General features: G+C 38.6%; 1 protein-coding gene across 1 annotated transcript; it reads right to left on the bottom strand.

The window, feature by feature from the left end:
* Positions 1 to 6,186: 6,186 nt before the first annotated feature.
* On the bottom strand, positions 6,187 to 12,908 carry LOC103038485 (zinc finger protein 513). The gene is made up of 4 exons (XM_007252029.4): positions 11,189 to 12,908; positions 9,674 to 9,802; positions 8,877 to 9,581; positions 6,187 to 8,513 (listed from the first exon to the last, which is right to left on the bottom strand). Exons 1-4 carry the CDS (start codon positions 11,226 to 11,228, stop codon positions 7,738 to 7,740), a joined length of 1,650 nt encoding a protein of 549 aa, XP_007252091.2. The 5' UTR covers positions 11,229 to 12,908; the 3' UTR covers positions 6,187 to 7,737.

Raw genomic sequence — 12,908 nt, 5'->3', positions numbered from 1 at the left:
AGCTCGGAAACACAGTTAGCGGTTAGCAACGGCAGTTAGCTGATAGGCTAATCCGCTATTTTCGGCTTCAAAATAAAAGCCCCTGGACAAAAACTAAAATAAAGAAAGAAAAAAAATCGACTTTAGTAAAAAAAAAAACTATGGCCAAATATCTATCTATTTAAGCATTTTAAGCAGGACTTGTATATATTATTATTTTAAAGAAAAATACGTCGGCTATTATAATTTAAATGTATATGTTTGTATGTATAGTTTTACTGTAGTTACTCTTTAAGACATACAGCGCTGAAAAAAAGACCACTTCAGTTCTGAATCAGTTTTTCTAATTTTGCTATTTATAAGTATATATTTGAGTAAAATAAACATTGTTGTTTTATTCTATAAAATATGGACCAAATTTTCCAAATAAAAATATTGTCATTCATTTGCAGAAAATGCAGAGCTTTCAGACCTCAAATAATGCAAAGAAAACAAGTTCATATTCATAAAGTTTTAAGAGTTCAGAAATCAATGTTTGGTGGAAATACCCTGGTTTTTAATCACCGTTTTCATGCACCTTGGCATTTTCTCCTCCACCAGTCTTACACACTGCTTTTGAATAACTTTATGCCACTCCTGGTGCAAAAATTCAAGTAGTTCAGCTTGGTTTGATGGCTTGTGGTCATACATCTTCCTCTTGATTATATTACAGAGGTTTTCAATTTGGTCAAATCAAAGAAATTCATTTTAAAGTGGTTTCTTTTTCTAGAGCTGTATTTGATTAGCCTATGATCTAGGAAAATAACCTCTGGCATGTGCAACCGTCATCTATAGTTGTTTTGTAATTTTTAGGTGAATAAAGGTGCAGCTTTTGGTCTAGAGTTGTAAGACATCTACAGTTTTTACAGCATGTGTTACTGACTTATGTTCGTTACAGGGAGCTTTTAGGTATATGCCAGCTATTAATTAATTCATTTGCTATTCAGGTAGAATACAATTTAATTGTACAGTTTAAAATATTTTGAGGATGAAAGTTATCAAATGAAATAGTTTAAATCATTTAGATTAATTAATCACATAGCATGCAATTAATTAGACTGCCTGCACAAATCTGAAATATGAGGAACAAAACAATAATAAATAAATAAATAAATAAATAAAACTGATTTCATAGGGCCCCACAACAGTTAAGCAAACCTAAAAATGTTATTAGCACACTTAACGTCTTATGATTTTCATCACATCATCATTTGAAATTTTAAACTGAACAAGAGTGGCCTGGACATACAGCCCTATATCAGTTCATAAATATTTTTACTAATGGCAGAATCTTTACAGAACATGTTATCTGCATTCCTGTAAAAGAAACTCAGGTACTGCACCATATGAATTATAATTGCACAGGATGAAATTGCTGGTTGGATCCCTTGCTTAGCTGAACATCTAATGACAAATAAGTTCTTGAATGGAGGATAAAGTTATCTCTCTGTTCACTCCACCACCCTCCCCTGTTTAGCAGCCTAAAAATAAACTGGCTGACCCTATTATGAGTTACATTCCATTTAGCAAGCCATTTAAACAGTGGTCAGGCTGAGCTTGGCCTAAGAACTGAAAATGGGTAGGCCTGAAATAATTGAATAAATTCATACTCTTTCATACTATCACTTTGCATTAAAAAAGCATAGCTGAAAAAACGTGTACAGAAAATTATATTTACTATACAATCCATTAAATAAATGGTTGCAAAAACAAACTATTTATTATATTTATTGAGCTATACATGCAAAAGTAGTGAGTGTACTGCAACGTACCAGACACCTCAGTACCAATTTTTTTCGAGGTTCCTAATTGTGTCCAGTTTGAATTTTTAAAAAATGGATCTTTACAGAACATGACCTGCTGCCATTCTGAGTCAATCCATGACAGACTGGCACGACTTCCTACCAAGTTTCCTTGGTTGAGTTGTTGTTGGCAAAAGGTGTACATTAATATGAAAAGATTCTAGGCTAATCCAAGTCTATTGGTGTTGATGTGACAGTAAAAATTGTTTGTGTAAGTTAACTTGAATGAAACGTGTCGTTATGACTACAAATATGAAAATCTATTTTTATAAAATACATAAAAGGTAAATGAAGGGACAGGTCATGGACAGTGTTTTAAGAGTCATTGGGCATTAATCACAGCCCACTTAACAGATCATCTTAAGCATACATTTTATGACGATTCCTCTGGGACTGGCACAGAGAAAGAGCACACACAAACTGAGCCAAGCCTATTTTCAGCTTCAGTGTAGAACTGAAATAGACCCAGTGTTACACTTTCAATATTACTGTGTGTAGTATCTATGGGCTTGTCTTATAACCCTCTCTACCTCTCTCTGAGTTTAGAGCACAGGTGTTGACCTTAGCAGCCATGAGGCCTGTGCCTCCATGTCCACATTTTCCTGTGCTCTCTTGTTTCCACCTTCAGCCCTGGACGGGACCCCTGCATGTGATCCAGGAAGCCACTGAATGCCTCTGAGTGGAATGATTAAAATTGAAGGATGGAAATTCATCAAGTTTATCTGGTACATTCAGCTACTTGAATGCAGCAGCTCAGTCACTGTACTATCAGAGGCTGATCACCAGTTACAGAACACATTTTCCAGTAAAACCTATTTGGAAACAGTAATTCTTGTTTAACCGTAATGCTGTGCTCATTTCAGGTTAACTAGTTTTGTGATCCAAATAATAATAATAAAAATAATAAAAAAAATAAACTCCACAATACAGATCAACTTAGACCAACAATAAAATCTCTATTATTACTTATATTATGTGATATATGATAAATCTTTAATGAAATTAAGTTCTTGTGACGACATCTTGAACTTCTATTTGCTATTAATTTTCTGTGGGCCTCATTTGGCAGCCACTGCTGCTGTGCCAGGGGAGCAGTGAGGGTTAACGGTGGAGGCCCATTAAACCCATTTATCGAACACACAACCTTATCATTGATAGCCTGGTGCTCAAACATTTTTAATAAATGTTACACATTCATTTTTGACTGGCAACACCAAGGGTTTTAAAAAATATTAAAGTTTAATCTGTGTCTCCTTTAGTAAAGGTTAACCCCTCAGGTCATGTTTCCCTAGTAAAAAGCTGGTTGACCAGACTAGTTCTTAACCAGTATAGGGTATGTTTTTGTTTGAGTGTAGTTACTTAGCTGGTTGACAAGCATGGCCAGCATGACCAATCAGGCCAACCAGGAAGATCAGGCATGACCAAAATTAAAATACACAAAATATACACTATGCAGGTTATGAGCATCGGGTATGTTTTTATCTGGACGACCAGCTTTCCAACCACCTTGGCCCTCAAAGACCAGTTAAGACCACCTGAAACCAGCTACCAGCAAAATCTGGTTTTGAACTGGATTTTTTTAGCAGGCTTGTAATTTTCTGATTTCTCTTTTTTTGGCTTATGAATATCAAAAATCTGAAAATGGTGGTTCATGTTTGATTAGCTGCATACACTCTCTATGCATTTAGGCTATAGGCTAAATCTCAATAATGATAAAAAAAAAAAAAAACAATACAAAATGTCTGATTTGGCCTGAATGGATAGTTAGTAAGAGCACAGAGGTGTCTGAAGATTCGAGCAAGCTTCTGCGTATGCCATACCTAAAATACAAACTCCTTCCTCAGCTGTGCTCCTGGAGCCATTTTCTGCCCCACTGTCCCAATAAAAGCTCCTCACAGTTGTCTCCTGGCCCACCCTGCCCCCCAGAAGCCATCCTTTTTTGAGGAGGTATTGACATTCTGTGGAAGAGTGGCCAGTGGGGTATAGGGTGTCTCAAGTGTAGTGTGAACAGCTGAGAGGTGTGATTTCACAGACTGGCCTGCCCTGTCAGAGCGCTGAGGCCTGGGAACAGGAGGTGCAGGAGAGGCCCAGGCCTCTAAAGGACACTGACAGGTGGACGGCCGCCAGCGAGGGGGAGGGCAGTCCATAGAAAAGGCCGGGAAGGCCAGCCTGGCCTGGATTCAGTCCAGCAGTCGACTGCAGAGGAGGAGGATATGGACGGCAGAGCGGCACAGGGGACAAGGGACAGACTGGTGGCGAAGGCAGACAAACTGGACCTTTTAGTATCTAGGTGAACTTCGGGTGAGGGACCAGCTTTCAAGGGATGGATGGGCAAGTAATGTGGTTGACTGAACCAGCTTCCAGATTCAAGGTGTCTCAAGGAGATAACAGCCAATTACATTTTCCTCATTATTACTACTGTTTTTTTTTTGTTGTTTTTAAGCAAAGAATGCAAAGAACATGCTTGACATATTAGTGCGTGGTTTGATAGGATCTAAAGTAAACAATTATACTTGATTTTGTTAGTTAGTAAATGTTAGTGTCAAACAAGAACTTTTAAATGAAAGGTGTCATGTTCATAAACAAGCAACCTAACTAATGGAATAAGAATTCACATTAAAATATCAACAAGGGTCCAACAGATAGGTGGCCAAGCCTTGTAAACACTTGCTAACATATACAAAGGTTGTTCTTGTGTTCAGAAGCATTCTGTATCTTATGATGGATCTAAGAAACTAAAAAAAAAGAACAATGGAAACAATTCTTGTTCAGGAAATTTGAATGATAAATTATATGTGATGGAAAGGGAAAACGTCTGTACTTACTCCTTGAGATGACATACTTCCTTATATCCCCATATTATCAATCCAGCTATGGAATGTAAGGAAGTGTGTGGTTTCAGAGAGACCTGATCATCATGGTATACCTGGCATCTACGAAGAACCTGGACAAAGTTTAATGTAAACCAAGCTTGACCAATGAAACAAGCTGAAAGAATAACATTTTTTTTTTACTTCTTGCCATTTTATATTATTACAAATGATAAAACATTTTTCTGCAGTCTTTTTTATTTTAAAGCACAGAGGGAGCGCTAAAGTCAGTTCTAGCTCATTCATACAGAACACATGGACAGCATGTTATATATGTGGGGAAGAGTACTACATAGCATGCATGCTAGCAGAATTGCATCCTATACCACCAGTGATGGTGCAGGCTGAGTGACAGAACACAGGTGCAGCCCCTGAGAAGAGTGTACTCTTATAAATAGAGAGACATGTGGGAGGAGGTTAATTTGGGTGGGCTGTTTCCATACAGAATATAATGGTACATCTATTTAGACACTCAATGGCTACAAAATAAATGATTATATAAAGACATGTTTAAACTTCTTTAGAAATAGATGACAGGCCAGGTTCTTCTTTACATCTTTTTTTTGGACTAAAAGAAACACTTTGACATACATCATTAGTTTAAGGTTTGGCTTCAAGATAAAAAATGCCTAAAATTATGCTTAAACTGTTTTTCATTTCATATGTAAAACATATTTTGATCTCAGTTCTTCACATGTATAGATGGTTTAGTATAAAACAGGTAAACCATCATACCTCCTCGCCACATGACTGGGCAGCACGTCTTAGTGGCTGGTAAAACGGAACCAAGTCAGGAGTCTTAGTGAGGTTTGGTCCCCTTCAACCAGCTACTGCGCCGTGATTTCAGCCCACATACAGTCAGTTCATCGCTGCAAATATTACACTCCTTTCTCACCTGGAAATACAGGTTACAGGGTGTTCACATGGATTCAAACCAGTTCTCTATCTTTAAAAGACATGTTGCATCTTACAGAGCTGCTCTATACTGCTCTCTAGAGGCAGGTAAAAGGACATGCATAAAGATTAAAAAGAAGGAAAAGACATTTTGTAGTAAAAAATTAAAAACATTTTATTATAAAGCCAAAGGCCACTTAATTTGTCCTCAGACCAAAAAAGCAAAGCAAACCACAAAATAGTATACAGTACATAAATAATAATTTTAAACAACATATAGCAAACCAAACATCACATGTTCATTATTATGCATATTCCGTCTTGACTTAGTCCCTGATTTCCTTTATTTACAATCCTTTTAACCACTGTATAACCTCTATGACCTTTTTGTGTAACAACAAGCAGACACTAATATTCATCACATCCCTACAATCACGATCAGAAACAGAAACTGTTCTGAAATGTAATGCTCTGATCAATAAAATAATGAAAACAAAACATGGTCCCTTTTCCTTTCTTTCAGTATGTGGATCTGCACACTGCAGTGTGAAAAAAACAAACAAAATAAAAATAATAAAGTACGATAAACCCATTGTTTCACAGTAGGTTTCAAGCAAACTTTAATGAACTCAAAGAAACACCCACCCACACATACATACAGACAAATCTGTGTCCCTTTTAATGCCCTGCGGAGGAAAAAAATACAAGGCGTGTGCTTTTGGGTTTAAGGAAACTCCCTCTCACCCACATCAGTGCAGCATGGTTGCAGTGGCACCCGATACAGTAAAACCAGGGAACGGTGAACATCACCTCCCAAAAAAGGCACCTAGACTAATTACAGTCATTGTGCATCTTACACATTCTAGCAGCCACCAGAGGTTTTCAGTGTAATAAAATCCACAACAGTGAAATTTAAAGAAATAATAACAAAAACAAAACTAGATAATTGTGGTGTGAAACTGGAAATAGAGCTGAGAAGAGTGGCTTTTTTGCAATACTTGTTCATTCAGTAAGTCAAAAGGACAAAAAGTATAAATTAAGTATTTGATACAATTGCATATAGTGGTGGTTTCCTGGACAGAGATTAATCACTCCTAGTATTTTTCTTTTGATGGAATTCTAAATGCTGTGTAGTCCTATACTACACATAATTCCTGTCTGGGAAACTGCCCTGTAGTTCAATAGTTCCATAATTTCATTAAAACTGATAATGTAAACGTGAATTATCTCTGTGCCAGATTATGTAATCTAGCTCAAATTCTATAGGGAACAACAAGACCTCGTCCACACGTACCCAGACATTTCTAAAAACTAAAGGTTTTTGCCTGTGTTTTGGCTGCCATCCACATGAAAACACTGTTTTTGGTCACTGAAAACTAAGCTTTAAAAAAAAAAAAATAATAATAATAATAAAAAAAAATAATAATAATGTCTGTCTCAAAGGTTCAGTGTTATTGTGTGGATCAGAAACACATGCATGTTTGTGGCTCAGTCTCAAATACCCCTTCACTTCCTATATAGTGAGATAAATAATACACTTCAATTCCAAACATTTAATGCTGTTTTAAATCGATAATTTCATGACATGCATTGTACACTAGTTCACTACATAGTGTCTTCTTAGCTCTTTTTGGTGTGTTGATGCTTCTATTTATAAGGCACTACAGCATCATAGAGAGCTGGCACACTAATTCAAGTGCTTTCTGCTCTCTGTAGACAGAAATATTTTACAAAATTTAGGGAGGGAAATCTCCTTTTTTTTTTTAAAAAACACAGACACGTGTGGACGTGGCCTAAAATTCGTAACAAATTTTTTAATCCTTTTTAATGCCTTTAAGAATCACACAAACTCCAGACCCCTTACTACTGTTCCACAACTGTCCAATTAGTCTTCATTTACAGCTGCTGTTGTTATTGGCTGTACTCTTAATTGTACATTGCTAACAGAGGAGAATTAAATATGACAATTATCTGACAGGAGCATTTTCCAGAACCTCGTACAAGGCACAAATGTAAAACTGCACTCATGTGAACTTGTGTGTCGTTTGCACCTTTGCAAAGTGAAAACAGTAAGGCAACACCATTTAGACATTAAGAGAAGAAGATAAGAGCTGTTCAAAAAAGGAACTGTCTAAATCCACATCCTCATTCTGCTACATCTCACCCTCCTCCTCTTCCTCCTCCTCCTTCTCTGGTAATGGCATTTTGATCCACCCATCGGTAGAGTGGCCGTGCTTTTTTTGGTGGCGCTTGTAATTGTCCCAGTGTCCTGTGGTGTATTCACACTCCTGGCACTTAAAAGGCTTTTCACCAGTGTGACGCAGCATGTGCCGCTTTAGGTTCATGCTCTGGTTGCAGCTGTAGTTGCACACGGCACACTGGAAAGGCTTGGCACCTGAGTGGATGCGCTCGTGCCGTTTAAGGTTGGCCAGGTTTCCACAGGCATAGTCACATAGGTGGCACTTGTAGGGCTTTTCGCCAGTGTGCACGCGATGGTGCCGCTTTAGGTTGTCGAAATGGGCAGAGGCGTAGTTGCACTGTGGGCACTTGAAGGGCTTTTCCCCGCTGTGAGTCTTCATGTGACGGGCCAGATGGTTCGGGTACTGAGTGATAAAGTTGCAGTCAGTGCAGGAGTACAGCTTGTCTCCTTTTTCTGGGCTGGTAGGGGAGCATTTAGCCAGCATGTCCATGTCTAGAGTGCACTTGCTGCAGATCTGTGTGGCCGCGCCCTCTTCATCCTCCAGTACCGAGCCACATACACGGCAGGTGAAGGGGAAAAGCAGCTCGGGCAGTCCGGGATCTGGCTCCTGGCCCAGATTTTCTGTGTCCAGTAGATTGGGGGCATGACGATTAGCACGCAGGGTACTATAGCTGTGCAGGAATTCTGGATCACCACTAATATGCAGAGTCAGATCAGACACCACAGCCTCTGGAAGGGGGAACAACACAAAAAAGAACAGGTTTTCAGTAAGATAAAAAAGGCAACATAAAGCTCTTCCTCTTTGTAGGGAATCCAGTTTTAGGAAGTCGACTACTGTTACTTCCCTTTACACATACTGTTTGTATGCATGCTGTGCACTCTGCAGTTCCGCTTTAGCTAAAGCTGAGAGAAGTTTACAAATTAGAAGCACCATATATCTCACCAACAAGCAAAGAAATGCACATCTAAATTACTTTAATGTTAAACAAATTAATGTTTTATTGCCAATTTACAAAACAGGTAACAAAGATAATCAGACCCATATTTTGTTGATTATATAGAAATAGGAACATACAGACTGGTCAGACATACCTTCTACCATGGGCGTTGACTCTTCGGTCTTGTGGTTCATCATGTGCCTCTTTAGGGTCTGGCTGCTGCTTGCACGGAAATCACACTGGCTACATTTGTTGGGCTTCTCCTGAGTATGCATGCGCTGGTGCCTCTTAAGGTTGCCAAGGGAGTTGCAGGCAAAAGTACAACAGTCACACTTATAAGGCTTCTCTCCAGTATGTGTACGCACATGTCTCTGTAGGTTAACTAGTTGAGCTGAGGCATATGCACAGTGTTGGCACTGATAAGGCTTCTCACCATTGTGCGTTTTCATATGCCGCTTTAGGTGATTGGAGTAACGTGAGGTAAAGCTGCACAGTTTACAGGAGTAGGTTTTGTAGGTGCCATTTTCATTACATCTCCCACTGTGCCCTTTCTCTTTGGAGTCCTCTGCAGAAACAATCTCTTCTATTCGTCTAACTTCCTGTTCCTCGCCTTTCTCTTCAGCCCCACATCGGAGACAGTACAGCCCTATGTCCAGGGTTCCACTGAGAGGGTCGCCGAGAAGCTGACCACATCGCCTGCAGGAGAGGTAGGTTGTGAAGACAGTCTCCCCACTCATCTCCTCTCTTTCACTCTCAGTGTCTCGTGGGTCTTCGAAGTCACTCTCCATGTTGAGGCGGTTGTAACTCGAGCAGTCTTCATCACTGAAGGAATACGCTGGAATTCCCATGTCAGCAGTCACTGAATTTAAAAAGAAATGAAAGAGAAATTTAATATTTGTATTTTTTTCTTAACACTACAGAAATACAGATATATAACTAAGCATTACTGACCAGAGTCTCTTTCAAATCCTATGATCTTTAAGTCATTCTCTCCGAATGCCAAGTCTTGCCCAAGGAGGAAATCACTCTCCAGGACCAGGCTCTCTGCATTACCACCACCAGCCCCATCTTCAGATCCCACTGAGAAATAAATGACAAGTTAATCAAAATGTTCACTGTGTTTTAGCTTATTTTAAAATTAGTATGACACAACTAGGACATTCTGTTTACACATACTAAAACAAGACTGACCACTGAATGTACATTAATTTAAGGTCAAACAAATGTGTAATGTTTATCACAGTCAACATTTCCTGGACTGCAAATGTACACATTTTCAATGCAGCACAGATTGAGAAAGGGAGGAAAAGGACAAGACAGGATAGGAGATCTGCAGCAGTAAGTGACTTAGAAAGGAACAATGGAAAGGTTTCAGATAAATGCAGGGAGGGGTACACAAGCAGGTCAGAGATGGGTTAGCTCTGAGGCTCTTGGCAGAGATGGGGTTTGTTTAGAGGAAATGGTGTTAGGAAAGAATGTCAAAGGAAGAGGGAAAGTCAGCAGTACATTTTTGAAGTGAAGATACCACTGATTGTGGTGTTTCCGCACACCCTAGATAATAATGTCTTGTTTACAAAACAATGTTATAAAAATGATGGGTATGTTTAAAATAAATCTCATTTAATAATTTTGTATTAAACATGTGGATTGCAAATCCAAATAAAATGCAGAACTGTAGAGCAGCATGAACCAATAAGTCCTTAAAGTCATTGAAACACTGTGTGTGTCTACAGCAGGGTTGGTGTGGCTGCAGGTGGGGCTTGGAATTAATTTTCAGATTCTTAAAATGGGACAATCGATTCCATAAAGTAGTGAATGTCAATACACAGACATTTTCCTCTGTCAGAAACCGGTAAAGAACTCTTATGTGGCAGTGATTTTGGGTTATGTTTGCACTGTTTACTATAAAAGCTGCAAAAAAAGCTGGTGAAAATGGGGCTGCTTACCATAAAAATAAACAAAAATGTAGAAAATAAATGTAATGGAAACAATAGAACTGAAGTTGTTATGTAAGAACTAAAAAACTAAATCATAATTGAGAATTGCTAATATATTTGAAGAATACTGAGCACATTCTAGATGCAGGTTTTTTTTTTATTCCAGCCAAACAGAAGCTCAAACAGAAGTTGTTTGAAGACTGATTGACTGACAGACAGACTGACTGATTAAAGAAGTTGCATGTTTGACACACCTGTTTTACACACAGATATTACTTAATGATATAACAAAAAGAAAACACATTATTAGCTAAAAATTAGAACTAATAGGCTTGCCAAATTAGGTAGGATCAACTGCTGACACTGGGTCACTGTGACAAAATAGCCATTCTGTACAACACAGCTTTAAACCAAAACGACAAGTTTATCTACAAAGATACCCAACAGCTAACCTAGTTAGTAAGTTAAGCTATTTAACTACCACACCTAGATTGGCTAGGTTCACTTTCAAAGTACAGACAATACTTACATTTCACCGGCTGTGGGTTTGACTGTTTTCTTCTGGGCATTTTCTAGCAGTCTCCGAAATACAGCTTCCTCTGGTCGACTCTAAATCAGCTCATTCCTCCCCCTCACACTGTCATCTTCCTCTTCCACCGCCACACAAATACAGGGCTACCAGTGTCATCAAATCGCTTGTCACAGCCATTGCCTACTTTCCTTCGTAACTTCATAAAACTGGAGTGTATTTAATTAGAATTAGCAACAGAAAAGCATGACAGTAACGCGTGTGTTTGTCCTGGTGCTTTGGCTAGCTAGTTAGCTGACCTGAAAAGTCAACACTTAACTGTACTTAACCTTAGGCTAGCTAACATAGTTAACTACAGAACTAAGGCAGACAGAAAATATGCTTGAATAGACTGAAACTTTGAGGGCATCTAGGTTAGCTACTGACATCTAGGTTAGCTAACTACTTAGTTAACTTAACTAACTTATTTCCTATCTACCCATTTAGTCATATTAAAGTCATACATAAATGACAGCATACTGTGGGAGCACTTAGTTAGCTAGCTAGGATAACTAATTTAAGTCACTAAAATACTTATTAGCTAGCTACAGACCAACTGCTGTCAAGGCAAAAACTTGTGCTAACCACCTTAGTCAGCTAGTTAGCTAATTACTAGGTAATGTCACTACAGCACTGACCTGAACTGTTGTCAAAACAAAACTTGTGCTAGCTAACTAGGTAATGCCACTACAACACCTAAGTCTACAAATAAAATGCAGTCATGGCAAAACTTGTGCTAGCCAGACTAGCTGGCTTAATTGGTAATGTCACTACAGCATTTAGCTTGTTAGCTAAGTTTGTGGTCAAGGCAAAAAAAACTGTGCTAGCCAGCGTAGCTAGCTAACTAACTACTACTAGGTAGTCACTACAACAATTAGTTAGCTAAAGCTGGCTGACCAACTGCTGTCAAGGCAAAACCTGTGCTAGCCACGTTAGCTAGCTAGCTATCTAAGTAGGTAATGTCACTACAACAATTATTAGCTAGCTACTGACAAATGTTGTCAAGGCAAAACTTGTGCTAGCCAGCTTAGCTAACTAACTAGGTAATGTCACCACAAAACTTAGATTAGCTAGCTAACTACTGACTAACTGCTGTCAAGGTAAAACTTGTGCTAGCCAGGTTACCTAGCTAGCTAACTAGGCAATTTCACTACTACACTTATTAGCTAGCTTCTGACAAAATGTTGTCAAGGCAAGAAAACCTGTGCTAGCCAGGTTAGCTAGCTAGTTATTTTAGCTTGCTGTTAAATTGTCTTAAACAGCCCAGTTATTTGTTAACAAACCGCAACAGTTAACCGTATGCTGACACTATTCAACAAACAAACTGACTGTTAGTTATTAGTTAGTTATTGTGACACATGTAAAAAAAATCAGTTTAATTAGCTTAACTAGTCTAAATAAGTTTCTAGCTCAAGTTTAGCATTAGCCTAGCCTACCACCGAGCGTCCCTGTACTCAAAGAGCTAACTAACTATAGCTAGCTTGTAACCCGTCGCCCAAAACATTTAAACGTTTAACGTTAGCTTCGCTGTCCCTAAGAAACTGGCTTAATTCCCTGTTAGCGTGTGTCTAGATAACGTTATCTTACTGCTCAGCCCAGGCAGTTATCCGTGTACTGCACTAGTTTACAGATTACACTTCATATTGACAACAATGTAGCCTCTCCACTAGAGGAAGTGATT

The sequence above is a fragment of the Astyanax mexicanus genome, chromosome 14, assembly GCF_023375975.1.
Source record: "Astyanax mexicanus isolate ESR-SI-001 chromosome 14, AstMex3_surface, whole genome shotgun sequence".
NCBI lineage: Eukaryota > Metazoa > Chordata > Actinopteri > Characiformes > Acestrorhamphidae > Astyanax > Astyanax mexicanus.
This window is presented reverse-complemented; position numbering and strand designations above follow the sequence as displayed.

Bases quoted from the DNA above. Each gene is read 5' to 3' on its own strand.
- LOC103038485 (XM_007252029.4), bottom strand. From the start codon at position 11,228: ATGCCCAGAAGAAAACAGTCAAACCCACAGCCGGTGAAAT. The intron at 9,803-11,188 runs GTAAGTATTGTC...TTTATTTCTCAG, and splicing joins AAACCCACAGCCGGTGAAAT to TGGGATCTGAAGATGGGGCT. The intron at 9,582-9,673 runs GTCAGTAATGCT...TTTTAAATTCAG, and splicing joins AGGATTTGAAAGAGACTCTG to TGACTGCTGACATGGGAATT.